Source organism: Panulirus ornatus, chromosome 2 (genome assembly GCF_036320965.1).
Source record: "Panulirus ornatus isolate Po-2019 chromosome 2, ASM3632096v1, whole genome shotgun sequence".
Taxonomy (NCBI): Eukaryota; Metazoa; Arthropoda; class Malacostraca; order Decapoda; family Palinuridae; genus Panulirus; species Panulirus ornatus.
In genome coordinates, this window is record NC_092225.1 from 61,598,802 (window position 1) to 61,618,281 (window position 19,480).

At 41.9% G+C, this 19,480-nt stretch overlaps 1 protein-coding gene across 2 annotated transcripts in view; it reads left to right on the top strand.

Moving 5' to 3' along the window:
* Positions 1–7,145: 7,145 nt before the first annotated feature.
* Positions 7,146–19,480, top strand: part of LOC139756622 (sodium-coupled monocarboxylate transporter 1-like) — a 38,238-nt gene continuing 25,903 nt past the window's right edge. Inside the window, exons 1-2 of one of the 2 annotated variants that reach the window (XM_071676276.1) lie at positions 7,146–7,412; positions 11,925–12,197. In XM_071676276.1, coding sequence (XP_071532377.1) covers positions 11,966–12,197 — 232 coding nt within the window. In that variant the 5' untranslated portion in view covers positions 7,146–7,412; positions 11,925–11,965. The remainder of the gene's footprint in view (positions 7,413–11,924; positions 12,198–19,480) is intronic. The other variant, XM_071676286.1, reaches the window with a different exon arrangement.

The following is a 19,480-nucleotide window of genomic DNA, read 5'->3' on the forward strand; positions in this document are numbered from 1 at the left end:
GTTAAGAGGGATAAGGAACAGCCATTGCGCGAGCCCTACCAAGCGCAGGGTCTCTCTGACGACGTTAAGAGGGATAAGGAACAGCCAGTCAGCGAGCCCAACCAAAGGACGGATCATTCTAGCATCGTTAAGGGCGATAAACTGCCACTCGACAAGTCCTCCGTAGTGATGCAAGATCTACAGACTCCGTCTGTTTCCTCACTTTCTTCATTAGATAAGTTTGTCAATGCCGTGTGCTTTATGTGCGTGTTTATAAGCATTGCAGCTTTCTTAAACCTCCACAGATGGGGAGATCTAATGAGAGTTATGTGGAGCCATGCTGCATCTATTCAGGCAAGTATAAGTATCGTGACGATGCTGTTCTTCCTGTTGAGAGTCCAGCAGTGTATGGAAAATGATGAAGTATTCGACTTTGTTCCCTTAAGCTGTTACCGCATGTGCGTCTGGCTCGCCTATCTATGCACATGTCTGCCAACATGGCTGGTTATATATTGCGGCGGATCGACACTATACTTCATAGGGAGTCTTTGTGTATGCGCCTCGATCCTGGCTTTAATGTATAATTTCAGGCTGTTCAAGGACATCTGCATGTGTGTATGGATATGCACGATTGTGATATACGCGTTGGTCGTTATCAAAGAGTTAAATGCTATGCTCCTCCCCGATTATCTGTACATCTATAAGGTGTGTTTCTTTATCGTGGGAGTTGTGGCAACGATACTCTGGCTGTGTCCGCTTTTCATCGAGGAACCCAGCGCTTCTCCAACTGGCATTTGCGAACTCCAGGAGTTATACCTTTTCACAAATAACCGAGGTAGTACGAAGCGTCTCCAGGAATCAGTGAACTTATCCAAGGGAAGCCCCATCTCTCAATCTGGGAAAACTGATAGCCTCTTAAGAACCTCATACAGGTCTAGGAAAGCTCCCTCGTCTTGCATCGTCGTGTGCCTATGTTGTACAGTTGTAACTTTGATCCTGTACTTCGTGTGGACTTCCATGGTGTATATGACACAGAAATGTCATACGGCACCTGCATACGACACTTGCATGATAACTTTCACTATCCTGGCTATGCTCTCCCTCGGATACAGTATTGCTGCTGCTAAGTCAACTCTGTACAACATAATCTCGTGTACGTGTGTAAGTCTGAGTTTGACTATGTATGCCATCGTAGTACGGAATTTGTGGGTCGACATGGTCGCCAAGACGCTCATCCATGCGCCACCGGCTGTCATGTGCATCTTCCTGTTCTACAAATATTCAAGAGGCCCACGGCAACAAGAAGTCACCGAAAGCAGTACTTGTGTGCCTACTGACGAAAGCCTTTCCGCTTCCGTTAAGGTTTCAGGGTGAAAATCCACATCCTGGAGCCTTGTTAATGTATGGGTTTCATCTACTTCAACCACTTTTGATCTTTCTCGTATATCTTAGATTCATGGCAATCATCTTCTCCATCCTATACGTTCCATTCTTTCAGTATGACCATTAACTTCATTTCGTGACCACTATCAAGCTCCCAGTTCCAGGAATTACTGGATCATACCTAGTTTCATTTTAGTGGTTATGGTATTTTGGAAGGGTTGATAAGGTGGTGAAGATAATTTTGGATCCAGCCGGGAGACGACCAGGCAGCCGTTCTTATGTAGCAGCTAAATCAACCTGATTAAGAAGGGCCTCTGGCAATACCCTTTCGTAATTCCTCATGGTATAAGAGAAACGCCTTCCATTCCCAGACAATGAGTTGAATCCTGAAAGTGATGGCTTGGTAGTAAGGATATGTAAGTATGCTCTTGACAAAACAAGAGAGGATGTCTCATAGATGATGATGATGTGGACCAACTACAGTAACCAGGATCCCCAAGCCCATACCCTCAATCCCCAACTGGTCTGTGAATGCGTCACGGTCAGTTACGCTAACCGAAACACAATGGAGGTCCAAAGATTGACTGAAGACAGTAAATCTGCTGGTGTATCCTCCCACCAAACGCGTCTCCATGGCTACCCTCAACTTTCCAAACAATAATCCTCAGATTTCGCTCCTTAAAAGCATTCTCTGTTACTCTAGCCGAGCCTGATCCACTCCCTGGTATAGTTGTGTATACACGTCCCGCCTCCTCGTCTTCCTTCTGTCTGTCAGTCGGTAGTAAAAATCATGTCGGGAAATTACCCTGAATTATACACCAGCACATAAGATAGATTGTTGAACATTAACTCATCCACCGGCATATCACTGCTCCCTGCCCTGCCTTCTCTTGTCAAGGTTCCTTTCAAATGCATGCTGTAAAGCCTCCTGAGGGACAACCACCAACATCTTCTAACGCTCGATCAAATCATTCACGGTGACGTAGGTTCTCTCTCTCTCTCTCTCTCCTTCTATCTATTTGTCTATCTATCTATCTATCTATCTATCTCACTTTCTCTCCCACCCACACAAAAATAGGAATTGTGGAGGGAATCTTCACTACACGCTCGATACCACCTACTTGCCTGTGACATGAACCCTACAAATCAGGTCAGAGGCCTTCTGCGCTACAACCTCATCTTCACTACATCCTTGACGCCACAATTTACACTGAACTCCATCTTCACGCCACACTCATCTTCACTAAACGCTATCTTCACGACACACTCATCTTCACTAAACTCTATTCTCACGACACACTCATCTTCAACAACTCTATCTTCACGTCACACTCATCTTAACTAAACTATATCTTCACGACACACTCATCTTCAGTAAACTATATCTTCAATACACACTCATCTTCACTAAACTCTATCTTCACGTCACTCTCATCTTCACTTTCTCTCCCACCCACACAAGAAAAAGGAATTGTGGAGGAAATTGGTGTCTTAGTTCATACTATCTTCCTCGGCTGGTCTGCAGATCTTCAATACACTATCATCTTTACTGAACTGCTCATATGCTTCATCTTCACTTCACGCTCGATACCTCTTACTTGCCTTTGACATGAGCCCTACAAATCAGGTCAGAAGCCTTCTGTGCTACAACCTCATCTTCACTACATCCTTGACGCCACAATTTTCACTGAACTCCATCTTCACGCCACACTCATCTTCGCTAAATTCTATTTTCACGACACACTCATCTTCAGTAAACTCTACCTTCACGACACACTCATCTTCACTAAACTCTACCTTCACGACACACTCATCTTCACTAAACTCTACCTTCACGACACACTCATCTCCTCTAAATTCTATCTTCACGTCACACTCATCTTCACTAAACTCTACCTTCACGACACACTCATCTTCACTAAACTCTATCTTCACGTCACACTCATCTTCGCTGAACTTCACCCCAACATTCACTCTTCTTTTCTGAAAACCCATACAAATCTTCACCTTAGCCTCCACAAGATAATGATCAGACATCCCTCCAGTTGCACCTCTCAGCACATTAACATCCAAAAGTCTCTCTTTCGCGCGCCTGTCAATTAACACGTAATCCAATTACGCTCTCTGGCCATCTCTCCTACTTACATACGTATACTTATGTATATCTCGCTTTTTAAACCAGGTATTCCCAATCACCAGTCCTTTTTCAGTACATAAATCTACAAGCTCTTCACCGTTTCCATTTACAACACTGAACACCCCATGTATACCAATTATTCCCTCAACTGCCACATTACTCAAACAGATATATATATATATATATATATATATATATATATATATATATATATATATATATATATATATATATATATATATATATATATATATATATATATATATATATATACATATATATATATATATATATATATATATATATATATATATTCCTATGAGTCCACGGGGAAAATGAAACACGAAAAGTACCCAAGTGCACTTTCGTGTAATAATCACATCATCAGGGGAGACACAAGAGAGAAATATAACAGCCCTCTCATCCACAACAGACTGCATACTTGCCCCTCTCGCCAAAACTCTTGCATTCACCTCCCTAAAACCCCATCCATAAACAAATTAAACAGGCATGGAGACATCATGCACCCCTGCCGCAAACCGACATTCACTGAGAACAAATCACTTTCCTCTCTCCTTACTCGTATACATGCCTTGCATGTGTAGTCACCCCATCTCTTTCTCACATCACCACTACTTGTTATTACTTCCCCATTAGCCCCCTTCTCCGATGTTCCCATTTGTTCTCTTGTCTTACGCACTTTATTTACCCCCTTCCAAAACATCTTTTTATGCTCCCTAAAATTTAATGATACTCTCTCACCCCAACTCTCATTTGCCCTCTTTTTCACCTCTTGCACCTTTCTCTTGACCTCCTGCCTATTTCTTTTATACATCTCCTAGACATTTCCACTATTTTCCTGCAAAAATTGTCCAAATGCCTCTCTCTTCTCTTTCACTAATAATCTTACTTCTTCATTTCACCACTCTCTACCCTTTCTAATCCGCCCACATCCCACGCTTCTCATGCCACAACCATCTTTTGCACAAGCCATCACTGCTTCCCTAAATACATCCCATTCCTCCCCGACTCCCCTTACGCTCATATATATATATATATATATATATATATATATATATATATATATATATATATATATATATATATATATATATATATATATATAACTGTGACACGGAGAACTTTCCAGCTGACTAAAAGCCAATTTTACAGCGCATTTGTCGGCCGATACTCTGCAAACAAGTAAAAAAATAAAGAATGAAACAGAAATTAAAAATAATCTCTCTTGTTAATGATATTCCAAATACGTATATTCTTTCCCCCACCCCCCAACCCCCCACCCGACCCAAATAAAAGATAAAAAAAAAATACTTACCTTGCCATGAACTGTCATGGGAAAGTATTTTGACGATGATATTTTTTCTATTCTTTTCATCTCCATATGACCATTACCATCGAGTCAGCACTTTGAAAATTAATTGTTTTCAGATAGGCTTACTTTGGACAGTATCTACCCTAACCACAGGTTTAAGATTGGAAAAGGAAAGTACTTTTCCAATTGGAAAAGGAAAGTACTTTTCCAATTGGAAAAGGAAAGTACTGATAAATGTTAAAGCAATTCCATTTTCCATGGATGATCCTTATAGGGTTGTAATATTAGGTTGTTATATTAGGCTCCGGAAATGAATGATTTATTGCTCTAACTACCAGCTGGTGTTTGAACATGTTTGTGTACTGTTTTTTTTTTTTTTTTTATTCTCTCATTTACAGACTGGGAAAATCGCAACTGCTCTTGGCTCTGCTGAATTTTGCATTGGGTTCTTCGTACGTATAATGGACATGTCAAGTAACTCTAAATCTAATTCATGGTACAGGCATTTAGTGTGCAAGCCGTGACATAGGACCAGCTCAAGGTTTTTTCATATATATAATCGGGTACAACATATTTTACAATAACGAATGAGCTGTCAAGCCTTTGTATCTTGTAATTATCATGAGGTTAATCACGTTGTGGGCGGTGCCTATCATGAGGTTAATCGCGTTGTGGGCGGTGGCTATCATGAGGTTAATCACGTTGTGGGCGGTGCCTATCATGAGGTTAATCACGTTGTGGGCGGTGCCTATCATGAGGTTAATCGCGTTGTGGGCGGTGGCTATCATGAGGTTAATCACGTTGTGGGCGGTGCCTATCATGAGGTTAATCACGTTGTGGGCGGTGCCTATCATGAGGTTAATCGCGTTGTGGGCGGTGGCTATCATGAGGTTAATCACGTTGTGGGCGGTGCCTATCATGAGGTTAATCACGTTGTGGGCGGTGCCTATCATGAGGTTAATCGCGTTGTGGGCGGTGCCTATCATGAGGTTAATCGCGTTGTGGGCGGTGCCTATCATGAGGTTAATCACGTTGTGGGCGGTGCCTATCATGAGGTTAATCACGTTGTGGGCGGTGCCTATCATGAGGTTAATCACGTTGTGGGCGGTGCCTATCATGAGGTTAATCACGTTGTGGGCGGTGCCTATCATGAGGTTAATCACGTTGTGGGCGGTGCCTATCATGAGGTTAATCGCGTTGTGGGCGGTGCCTATCATGAGGTTAATCGCGTTGTGGGCGGTGCCTATCATGAGGTTAATCACGTTGTGGGCGGTGCCTATCATGAGGTTAATCACGTTGTGGGCGGTGCCTATCATGAGGTTAATCGCGTTGTGGGCGGTGCCTATCATGAGGTTAATCACGTTGTGGGCGGTGCCTATCATGAGGTTAATCGCGTTGTGGGCGGTGCCTATCATGAGGTTAATCGCGTTGTGGGCGGTGCCTAATGGCTGTCAGAGAATGTCTGAAAGTGTAAGCTAGAGGGACTTCCTTCATTATCGGTGGAAGCCTTGGAGAATCACTTGTTATCTAAGACGTGTTCTAGTCCTTGAATTTTGTGATGGAGGAAGCACCAAGAGGAACAGTTTCTCTCAGTTTTGTTAAGATATGATCTACTGACTTGTACCTATAAATGCCAGCATGAAAATGATGATGATAATAGTAGTAGTGGTAGTAGTAGTGGTCGTAGAAGTAGTAGTAATAGGGGTAGTAATAGTAGTAGTGGTGATAGTAGTAGTAGTAGTAGTGGCAGGGATAGTAATAGTAGTAGTAGAGGTGGTGTTAGTAGTAGTGGTGGTAGTATTAGCAGTAGTCGTAGTAGTAGTAGTAGTAATAATGGTAATAGTAATACCTCTTTCTTCTCTTCTGCTTCCGACTAGTGTACTCGCTTCATCGAGAAGTATCTCTAGCCGGTTTTTCCCTTTCTGTGAATCTTTATATGTTTAAGAAGAAAATGGGGCGTCTATGAGTCGCACTACTAAGCGTCATAGGCAATTCTTGCCAATTACTGTTACTGTATGGTTTCAGAGTGGGAAGATGGTTCAGTCCGTACAGTCCTGCCACGATAGCTCATGTAATGGATACTAAATTCTTAAAAAAACAATAATGGAAAGAGAAAGTAGAACCAGGGGAATCGATGGTTATACCACCCCCCCCCCCCCCATTCATTTCGACACTACTTGCGTTGAGACGCTATACATCATTAAGACGTAACTTTATAACAGGTCACGGACGCAGGATATGTCTAGGCAATCTTCTCTCCCATCAACGTTATGGTATGGACTCTACCATACCCCTCCTCACTCCTCCTCTGGACGAGACCTTGACAACACACGCAACACACACACGCACACGAAATAGTGGGGCGACAGTGCCAGCGCCGCCGTTATCACATCAGACGAGGAGGAGTTTGGCCAACAAACCTCCACCATCCGCTTGGTTACTATCATTGGCGCCAGGTTCTGCCTGGTACCGCTGTTGTCCTGTGTTACATCTGCACTTGCATCCCCACCTTCAACAAGCTACCAAGTAAATAACCTGTAACAAGCTACTAGTCAAAGCCCAGCTTCAACAAGCTACCAAGTAAGTATCCCCAGCTTGACCAAGCTATCGAGTAAGTATTCCCAGCTTGAACAAGCTATCATGTAAGTATCCCTAGGTTGACCAAGCTACCTAGTAAGTATTTCTGGATTGAACAAGTTACCAAGAAAGTATTTTCCAGCTTGACCAAGTGAGTATCCCCAGCTTGACCAAGCGACCACGTAAGTATCCCGAGCCTCAACAAGCTGCCAAGGAAGGATTCCTATCTCGAACTGATTCATGAGTAAGTTAATCACATACTTATCTGCTGCTAAATCATTTCTTGACTAACTGGATTACTCGGTGATTCACAGGACTACCAGGGTCTTTATCTTAAAAAAGAATATTTATGAAACTAGTCTTTACTGGTTTCTAAATGGTCTTCGAGGCCAAGTCTTAGAAAGACTGAAATGTGTGATCACTTTTTGACATTGATTAGTTCGATGAAGCCGGAGTGAGCGTGAACCGTATCTAAAGGTAGCATTTTTTGGCCTTTCTAGCCAGGTACTGGTACCTTAGGATCCTTATTTTGATGATGGGTTGTCGTCATTATAACATGAGGCCGCTGAGTTACGTATCATGACTGAGTGCATTGTAATAAGTGTACTCTTTGAGGTCGAGGAGGCCTTTGGCAGTCTTTAATGGCCTGGAATTTGCCTCATTGCCAAAATGTGGGAGTCTATAATCTAGCTCAGAATATGAGGTACCTACATCCAAACTTTGGGCCTATAGGTAGTAAAGTAAGCTGTAGTAAGCATGAATGGTAGCCTTTACTTGGCCTTTATGGCTAGGCTCTGGTACCCTTAGATCTTCCTTTTGATCATGAGGTACTTTTTTATACGTATAATTCTAGGTTGCTGAGTCACTTATTCTGAATGAGTGAAGTGGAGAACAAAGTAATCTAAAAGGAGAGGATGGCTTTAGTTCCCTTAAAACAGCAATCAGATACGGCTAAAATCTGGGGCCCTATATCACTCACACCCAAACTCTGGGTCGGCATACTTGTTACATGAAGCTTCTATAAGTCTAAACCTTTGATGGTGTTCAAGGCCACGTTCTGGAACCCTTGGATATTGTCTTTGATCTTGAGGTGTGCCTTAGGTGTAAATTTGAGGTTATTAGGTTGCCTAATCTGATTGAGAATAGTGAACTGAGTGCAATGTTTAAGGTTGTGGTTGGCCTGAGCACAGCCTTCAAGACCAACATGCCTAAAATCTAGGGTCTTTTAGGTGCTACAATTTGCCTTTGAAAAAAGATGTGATATACAGACACTCAAACCCGCAAACGCTTAGTTCAATTGAGATTAATCGCCTTAAGATGTTAAAGTCATCTATACTGGTGCACGTATCTGATATACGAAGATGTGTCAAGTCAAGCGGGTAACACATCTTCACCGAAAATAGATTTCTTCATGAGAAACGTCTTATAAAAGACACGAACGTATCTCGTTGACTGCAAAAGTTTTACTTCCATAATTTGATCAGCCAACATATAGCGAAGGAAAAAAAAAAAGAGAAAAGGTTAGGGTTCTGAAGAAAAGCAAAAAAAAAAAAAAAAGAAAAAAATTTAATGTTAAGACTGTCGATCCAGTTATCTCCATATAACCCCAACCGGTGATCAAAGACTCCTCTCCCAAGAGCCAGAAACTACTTTGGCGTAACCTAATCTTGCGCCTTCCGTCACTTCAACCGGAGAAATTCATTAGAATTTGGATAAACCACATCACAGCCATCCTAACCGTGGGAATCGTCTAGGCAGCAACTCTCTCTCAAAATTCACAAGACTAACGAAAATAGGTTGACTTGCTGCGGTATATTGCAAGGGATGTTGTTAACTTGATGTGAGGTATCACGACGGGTAAGGTTAACTTGCAGTTGATATATAGCGAGCGGCGAATTCTGCTTACAGTGATGTATCGCGAGGGGTGAGGTTAACTTGCTTGCAGTGGTATATCGTGAGGGGTGAGGTTAGGTTACAGTGATATATCGCAAGGGTTGAGGTTAACTTGCAGCTGATATATAGCAAGCGGTGAATCCTGCTTACAGTGATGTATCGCAAGGGTTGAGGGTTAACTTGCAGCGATATATAGCGATAGGGGAATTCCTTAAGACAGATTAGCTCTTAAAGTGTCTGAGGAGCCAGAACACTGACCGGCCATCTTCCCGCGAATGATGACAACTTTAGAATACACTTACGTATGAAGTACGCCTGCGTAGCCTGAGATCATGCTTACACAAAATTTATCTCCTGATAAATATAACTTTATGAAATTACTTTTGCCCTTTGAAATCATCTGAAAGCAAGAAATGAAATGATAATAATGATAATAATGATAATAATAATAATAATGATAACAATAATGATAATGATATTAATGATAATAATGATAATAGAAATAATGATAATGATAGCAATCATATAATGATGATAATAATAAATTCCTAAATCACTAGAATGAGAAAATAAACTAAAGACTTGGGGAAGAATGAGACACTAACATTGGGTTCCCAAAAAGAGTATGAACTGGTTTTGAAGTTATCGCCACAAAACATAATTAAAGAATAGAGAGGAAGAAAAGAGAAATCAGAATTTGGATACGGAGCAAAATTCTACCAAAGAATTTTAAGAATTCCTGTTTAATACGTCGAACAGGTGTATACAGGAGTTTCAACTGTTACGACAACTTTCCTTCAAAAGTCGAAGTCGATGAATCTACACAGGAAGAAGGAAAGGGGAGGTCAAGAATTACCTCAGAGATTGCCACCTTCATCAAACGATTAGGTGAACCGTTTCCAAGGTTCATGAAGATACTAGATCAGGTATTTCCTAGTTCAGCGAGGAACCCGTTAACTCGTGCCAGCTTTACCAAGCTATCGAGTAAATCCACCATGTTATTCCTAGGTGTGTAACCTAAGTGCTGCACAAATTTTCCTAGGATCCGCATCATAGACATGCTATGCCCCATGTCGACAACTACGGGTATTCTATGCCCGCTTCCTACTACTCCAAACGTTCTTTGTCCCCTCTGCACAACTCTAGGCATTCTATGCCTCCTGTCCACAACTCCACACATCTACACCGTCTTTCTAGTACTCCAAACATTCTATGCCCCCCCTCCACAACTGCAGACATTCTATGCCCCTCTGTCCACAACGCCAGATATTCTATGCCACCTTTCCACAGCTGGACGTCTCGCCTTTTTTTTTAATAACAGAAAGAGATTCTCTTTCTCTTTCCGTCTACCACTGGTGCCCGTCGACCGGTCAATGTTTCCTTGATCAAAGAGGCACCAGTCGTCAAGTACCTCACTACTACGGGAGTGGCCTTGCAACTCAGGATTACGGCGGCTCCACTCCCATACCACCACCATATCCTGGTTTCTTTTAGTAGCCTTTATGTACATTAACGTGGTTTACGTTGAGTTACGTCTTCTCATAGATATAAAGTATCCCCGTGAGTTCGACTGTTCAACCCTTTGGTGTGATGGCGTGACCTTTCACCTGACCCTTAACGGTCATGTCAAAGGTCAGGCCATATCGTACAAAGGTTATAGTGTGGTGCTAATCAACTGAAGATTGTACGGTAGTTTTGTTATTCTTATCTCACGACTTATGATTGATTTCCAAACTTAATCGATTGCTTTATGACTGACCAAACTGCTGAGCTTAACGTTTTAACTACGGTCACATTTGGATCAGTTCTAGATTTGGACCAGTTGTCTACGCCCAAACTACCTAGTTGGTGATCTTGTTGGAAAAAAAGAGAGTCCTGATGTAACATGGGCCTGTTGCTGTAGATGTTTAAGACCGTCTGCATCGTATATTCACACTCACGTCAGTGTGACCCAGCCACAGGTAGTGTAGTGGCCATCCACGTACGTAGACACGATAGCACTTACGTAAGGTGTGCTCCATCTTGGATGACATAGCAATACACGGAGAGGCGATCAGCGTTGATCGAAGGGTTTGGTTCGAATCACACTACCACCAACGCCAAGGCTGGTGATTATATACCTGTTTCTTGATATCTTTGATGCAAACAACACAACGGTCGTCAGCGACAGAAAATATCATTAGAATCTAAAGAACTGCGGACAATACAAACATTATTCATGTATACATAGACACAGGTGCGGGAAAATCCACACACAATACTTCATAGGTCATGCGCTGCTGGGAGTAACTAACTACATGTGTTGACTATAAGACAAGTTAGTTTCTGGGTGACTAGCTTAAACACCTACATTCACGCTTTGAGGTTTGTGTGTGTGTGTGTGTGTGTGTGTGTGTGTGTGTGTGTGTATGTGTGTGTGTATGTGTGTGTGTTGCATAACAAGAATTTTTGGATGGAGCACAAGGGTAACCCTACTAGTGGTGTTACATGCTCCTGTGTTGCATTAGACTTAATAGTTTTGTAAAAGTTTTCTTGTTTCACTGAAATACAAATTCTAAGCAGAATGATTAGTGGTCAGCCGTTCCCGAGATTCAAGACATTATCCTTCTCATTTTAATACAGGTCGGCAGAGGAACCGTGTCAGTAAGTGTGAGGAACGCAAGATGGAGGAGGCCGGTGCATCACCTGAGCAGTCAGACGTAAAGTTCACAGTCGTGGACTACGTGCTGTTCAGCCTCATGCTGGTGGCGTCCATAGGCATCGGAGTGTACAGCGCCATCAAGAGCCGGGGCAAGGCCAACACCCAGGAGTACCTGCTGGGGGGAAGGGCGATGTCGCCAGTACCCGTAGCCCTCTCTCTCCTTGGTGGATGGATATCTGCCATTTCTATATTAGGTTAGTGTGTAGGGACAACTGCCTCTTGTCAAATCGGAATGAAGTTACTTTTCTGATAGATTATTTACATGAGAATTTATGCACATGATATCATTATAACATCTAAAGCTACTTTCATGTCAGAGGGATTGTCATTGATCAGGTTTGGACGATTGTTTGACACTGTATATACATATTCATAGGTTTTCATTAATTCTATAGCCCTAGCACCCATGTTGCGGGGTATCCTCATCTTCAAGGATGTGCTACGATCAGGAGCAGGGACTAATGAACTCCTAAACAATTCCTCGTCAACTAATGATGGCTATGCTGTCATCATATATATATATATATATATATATATATATATATATATATATATATATATATATATATATATATATATTGTATTTTAACTTTCTAAAAGGGGAAACAGAAGATGGAGTCACGCGGGGAGTGCTCATCCTCCTCGAAGGCTCAGACTGGGGTGTCTAAATGTGTGAGGATATAACCAAGATGAGGAAAAAGGAGAGATAGGTAGTATGTTTGAGGAAAGGAACCTGGATGTTTTGGCTCTGAGTAAAACGAAGCTCAAGGGTAAAGGGGAAGTGTGGTTTGGAAATGTCTTGGGAGTAAAGTCAGGGGTTGGTGAGAGGACAAGAGCAAGGGAAGGAGTAGCACTACTCCTGAAACAGGAGTGGTGAGAGTATGTAACAGAGTGTAAGAAAGTAAACTCTAGATTGATATGGGTAAAACTGAAAGTGGATGGAGAGAAATGGGTGATTATTGGTGCATATGCACCTGGGCATGAGAAGAAAGATCATGAGAGGCAAGTGTTTTGGGAGCAGCTGAGTGAGCGTGTCAGTAGTTTGGATGCACGACACCGGATTATAGTGATGGGTGACTTGAATGCCAAGGTGAATAATGTGGCAGTTGAAGGAATAATTGGTGTACATGGGGTGTTCAGTGTTGTAAATGGAAATTGTGAAGAGCTTGTAGATCTGTGCGCTGAAAAATAACTGTTGATTGGGAGTACCTATTTCAAAATGAGAGATATACATAAGTATACGTATGTAAGTAGGAGAGATGGCCAGAGAGCGTTATTGGATTACGTGTTAATTGATGAGCGCGCAGAAGAGAGACTTTTGGATGTTAATGTGTTGAGAGGTGCAACTGGAGGGACGTCTGAGCATTATCTTGTGGAAGCGAAGGTGAAGATTTGTAGAGGTTTTCAGAAAAGAAGAGAGAATGTTGGGGTGAAGAGAGTGGTGAGAGTAAGTGAGCTTGGGAAGGAGACTTGTGTGAGGAAGTACCAGGAGAGACTGAGTACAGAATGGAAAAAGGTGAGAACAAAGGAGGTAAGAGGAGTGGGGGAGGAATGGGATGTATTTAGGGAAGCAGTGATGGCTTGTGCAAAAGATGCTTGTGGCATGAGAAGCGTGGGAGGTGGCCGATTAGAAAGGGTAGTGAGTGGTGGGATGAAGAAGTAAGATTTTAGTGAAAGAGAAGAGAGAGGCATTTGGACGATTTTTACACGGAGATAATGCAAATGACTGGAAGATGTATAACAGAAAGAGGCAGGAGGTCAAGAAAAAAGGTGCAAGAGGTGAAAAAGAGGGCAAATGAGAGTTGGGGTGAGAGAGTATCATTGAATTTTAGGGAGAAAATAAGAAGATTTTTTGGAAGGAGGTAGATAAAGTGCTAAGACAAGGGAACAAATGGGAACAGCAGTGAAGGGAGCTAATGGGGAGGTGATAACAAGTAGTGGTGATGTGAGAATGAGATGAAGTGAGTATTTTGAAGGTTTGTTGAATGTGTTTGATGATAGAGTGGCAGATATAGGGTGTTTTGGTCGAGGTGGTGTGCAAAGTGAGAGGGTTAGGGAGAATGATTTGGTAAACATAGAAGTAGTAAAAGCTTTGCAGAAGATGAAAGCCGGCAAGGCAGCGGGTTTGGATGGTATTGCAGTGGAATTCATTAAAAAAGGGGGTGACTGTGTTGTTGACTGGTTGGAAGGGTTATTTAATGTATGTATGACTCATGGTGAGGTGCCTGAGGATTGGCAGAATGCTTGTATAGTGCCATTGTACAAAGGCAAAGGGAATAAAGGTGAGTGCTCAAATTACAGAGGTATAGGTTTGTTGAGTATTCCTGGTAAATTATATGGGAGGGTATTGATTGAGTGGGTGAAGGCATGTACAGAGCATCAGATTGGGGAAGAGCAGTGTGGTTTCAGAAGTGGTAGAGGATGTGTGGATCAGGTGTTTGCTTTAAAGAATGTATGTGAGAAATACTTGGAAAAGCAGATGGATTTGTCTGTAGCATTTATGGATCTGGAGAAGGCATATGATAGAGTTGATAGAGATGCTTTGCGGAAGGTATTAAGAATATATGGTGTGGGAGGCAAGTTGTTAGAAGCAGCGAAAGGTTTTTATCGAGGATGCAAGGCATGTGTACGAGTAGGAAGAAAGGAAAGGGAATGGTTCTCAGTGAATGTCGGTTTGCGGCAGGGATGCCTGATGTCTCCATGGTTGTTTAATTTGTTTATGGATGGGGTTGTTAGGGAGGTGAATGCAAGAGTTTTGGAGAGAGGGGCAAGTATGCAGTTTGTTGTGGATGATTGAGCTTGGGAAGTGAGTCAGTTGTTCGCTGATGATACAGCGCTGATGGCTGATGTGACTGAGTTTGGTGACTGAGTTTGGTAAAGTGCGTGAATGAAGAAAGTTGAGAGTAAATGTGAATAAGAGCAAGGTTATTAGGTACAGTAGGGTTGAAGGACAAGTCAATTGGGAGGAGAAAAACTGGAAGAAGTGAAGTGTTTTAGATATCTAGGAGTGGATTTGGCAGCGGAAGTGAGTCATAGGGTGGGGGAGGGGGCAAAAGTTCTGGGAGCGTTGAAAGATTTGTGGAAGACGAGAACGTTGTCTCGGAAAGCAAAAATGGGTATGTTTGAAGGAATAGTGATTCCGACAATGTTACATGGTTGCGAGGCGTGGGCTATGGATAGAGTTGTGCGCAGGAGGGTGGATGTGCTGGAAATGAGATGTTTGAGGACAATATGTGGTGTGAGGTGGTTCGATCGAGTAAGTAATGTAAGGGTAAGAGAGATGTGTAGAAATAAAAAGAGTGTGGTTAAGAGAGCAGAAGAGGCTTTTTTGAAATGGTTTGGTCACATGGAGAGAATGAGTGAGGAAAGTTTGACCAAGAGGATATATGTGTCAGAGGTGGAGGGAACGAGGAGAAGTGGGAGACCAAACTGGAGATGGAAAGATGAAGTGAAAAAGATTTTGAGTGATCGGGGCCTGAACATGCAGGAGGGTGAAAGGCGTGCAAGGAATAGAGTGAATTGGAACGATGTGGTATACCGGGGTCGACGTGCTGTCAGTAGATTGAACCAGGGCATGTGAAGCGTCTGGGGTAAACCATGGAAAGTTGTGTGGGGCCTGGATGTGGAAAGGGAGCTGTGGTTTCGGTGCACTATTACATGACAGCTAGAGACTGAGTGTGAACGAATGGGGCCTTTGTTGTCTTTTCATAGCGATACCTCGCACACATGAAGGGGGAGGAGGTTGTTATTCCATGTGTGGCGGGGTGGCGATTTGAATAAATAAAGTCAGACAGTATGAATTATGTACATGTGTATATATGTATATGTCTGTGCGTGTATATATATGTGTACATTGAGATGTATAGGTATGTATATTTGCGTGTGTGGACGTGTATGTATATACATGTGTATGTGGGTGTGTTGGGCCATTCTTTCGTCTGTTTCCTTGCGCTACCTCGCTAACGCGGGAGACAGCGACAAAGCAAAATAATAAAAAATAATAATATATATATGGTGGGGGAGGGGGCGAAAATTCTGGGGGCCTTGAAGAATGTGTGGAAGTCGAGAACATTATCTCGGAAAGCAAAAATGGGTATGTTTGAAGGAATAGTGGTTCCAACAATGTTGTATGGTTGCGAGGCGTGGGCTATGGATAGAGTTGTGCGCAGGAGGATGGATGTGCTGGAAATGAGATGTATGAGGACAATGTGTGGTGTGAGGTGGTTTGATCGAGTGAGTAACGTAAGGGTAAGAGAGATGTGTGGAAATAAAAAGAGCGTGGTTGAGAGAGCAGAAGAGGGTGTTTTGAAGTGGTTTGGGCACATGGAGAGAATGAGTGAGGAAAGATTGACCAAGAGGATATATGTGTCGGAGGTGGAGGGAACGAGGAGAAGAGGGAGACCAAATTGGAGGTGGAAAGATGGAGTGAAAAAGATTTTGTGTGATCGGGGCCTGAACATGCAGGAGGGTGAAAGGAGGGCAAGGAATAGAGTGAATTGGAGCGATGTGGTATACCGGGGTTGACGTGCTGTCAAAGGATTGAATCAAGGCATGTGAAGCGTCTGGGGTAAACCATGGAAAGCTGTGTAGGTATGTATATTTGCGTGTGTGAACGTATGTATATACATGTGTATGGGGGGGGGGCCATTTCTTTCGTCTGTTTCCTTGCGCTACCTCGCAAACGCGGGAGACAGCGACAAAGTATAATATATATATATATATATATATATATATATATATATATATATATATATATATATATATATATATATATATATATATATTTTTTTTTTTTCTTTTTTTTTTTTATACTTTGTATACTTTATATATATAAATGCCCATACACGTACATATACATACATATATATATATATATATATATATATATATATATATATATATATATATATATATATATAAATATATATATATATATATATATATATATATATATATATATATATATATATATATATATATATATATATATATATATATATATATATATACATATCAACTTATACACATGTACATGAATATACACAGACATATACTTATATACATATTTACATATTCAGATTTGCTTGCGTTCATCCATTTCCGGCGCTACCCTGTCTCACCGGAAACAGCATCGCTACCCTAGCTTCAGCGAGGTAGTGCCAGGAAAACAGACAAAAGAGGCCACATTCGCTCACACTCAGTCTCTACCTGCCATATTTAATGCACCGAATCCACAGCTCCTTATCCACATCCAGGCCCCACATCCTCTCCATGGTTTACCCCAGACGTTTCACATGCCCTGGTTCAGTCCATGGACAGCACGTTGACCGCAGTATACCACATCGTTCCAATTCACTCTTTTCCTTGCACGCCTTTCACCCTCCTGTATGTTCAGTTCCCGATCGCTCAAAGTCTTTTTCAGTCCATCACTCGCCTCCAATTTGGTCTCCCACTTCCCCTTGTACCCTCCACCTCTGACGTATATATCCTCTTTGTCAACCTTTCCTCATTCATTCTCTCCATATGTCTAAGCCATTTCAAAACACCCTCTTCCTCTCTCACACTCAAACTCTTTTTGTTTCCACACATCTCTCTTACTCCTTCATTAACTTAATCCAACAAACCACCTCACACCACATATTGTCCTCAGACATTTCATTTTCAACGCATCCACCCTCCTCCGTACAAACCTGTTTATAGCCCATGCCTCGCAACCATATAATATATTGCTGGAACTACTGTTCCTTAAAAACCACCCATTTTTCCTCTCCAAGATAACGTTCATTCCTTCCAAACATTTTTCATCTCTCCCAAAACCTTCGCCCCCTCCCCCAGTCTGTGACTCACTTCCTCTTCCATGGTTCCACTTGCTGCTAAGTCAACGCCCAGATATCTAAAACACTTCACTTCCTCCAATTTTTCTCTATTCAAATTTACATCCCAATCAACTTGTCCCCTAACCATACCGAACCTAATAACCTTGCTCTTAATCATACATTTTTCCAAACTCAGTTACCAATTTCTGTAGTTTCTCCCTCAAATCAGCCACTATGGCTGTATCATTGGCGAACAACAACTGACTCAATTCCTAGGCCCTTTCTTCCCCAACAGACTGAATACTCACAAAATTTGGAAGGAGGAAGAAATTGCAGTGGCGGACAGAAAACTGTCAAGTAGAATTTTGAAAATTACACATTATCTCAACAAGAACTCACTTCAATGCACATTTGAATCATGAAATAACTTCAGTTTCAAACTACCACAATAGTGACCCCTACGTTGCAGATAAAGAAGCGAAAGAGGAGAGATATCAAAACATATTTGTTTCAATGAGCCACTGTGGCACTCACACTGCAGATGCCATTATACACAACTTACAAACAAATGACTTCTTAGAGTACATATGTTTCGTGTTTCTTGAGAGTGAAATACTGAGTTTTTCATGTTCGTGTCTTCACTGTGATCAATGTAAGAGAAAATATCCATCTCCATTTCTTAATGAAAACAGGAACTTTTTTTTAACTATGACTCTATCAGATGAGTGATCGGCCAAAAATGCTTATGATCTCGTAAAAAAGAGTCGATTCTTTATCATAAGCTTTTCAAACATATCATAAGAGGAAAGTTATGGTAAATACTGTTGACTGGTGGACCCTACTTGGTTGATGATATGGCTGCCTTTCTACTGTGGATGACCCAGTGTGACATTAAAGCGACTTTAAGTTTTATAAGGATTAGTCCACCATCTGCTTCCTCCAGGCTCCTCAGGGCAATGAGCCTAATGGACAGCAGTACCAGGACCATGACTCATAACTCCAGAGATACTGACACAGGTTCTACCTGTCGTTGCCCACATCATTGCCTTTGTACTTTCAGCTGTGCCACTGGTGTGCTTTGACTTAGCCAACTTTTATGGCAACTCCGACAAACAAGGTGGCCTTAAATCCCACTAAATCATTTTAGTCTCCGGCTTAACAAAAAGCGAGTTTATCGTATTCCTTTAAATTTTTTCAAATTTCTATGCGTCAATAACATGCACATCCAAGAGTCTCTTTTTTGCATGCCTCTCAGTTAGTACATAATCCAGTTAAGGCTGCCTACCATTTACCATATTCTCTCATGTATGCTTGTGTATATAGTCCTTCCTTTTAGAACAGGTGTTCCTACTCACCAGTACTTTTTCAGCTCACAGCTCCACAACATATTCATCCCTTTTCATACCATATGTATTCTCAGGTCCTACCGGACTCCACCTACTTCAGGATATACCGCGAGGCTGTATCACTGGGAATACAGTCTCGTCAAGGAGTGTACATTTTCCCACTACTGGAGGTCGCGCAGCCTTAGGCTGCACAAGCTTTTAAAATGGTCCTGAATGATGACAGAACTCTCTCATAGAAATTGGGTCTGGGTTAATAACAAACAAAGAAATACAGATCTATTCTTATCAACCCCTAAACTTAGTACCAACCCTCAT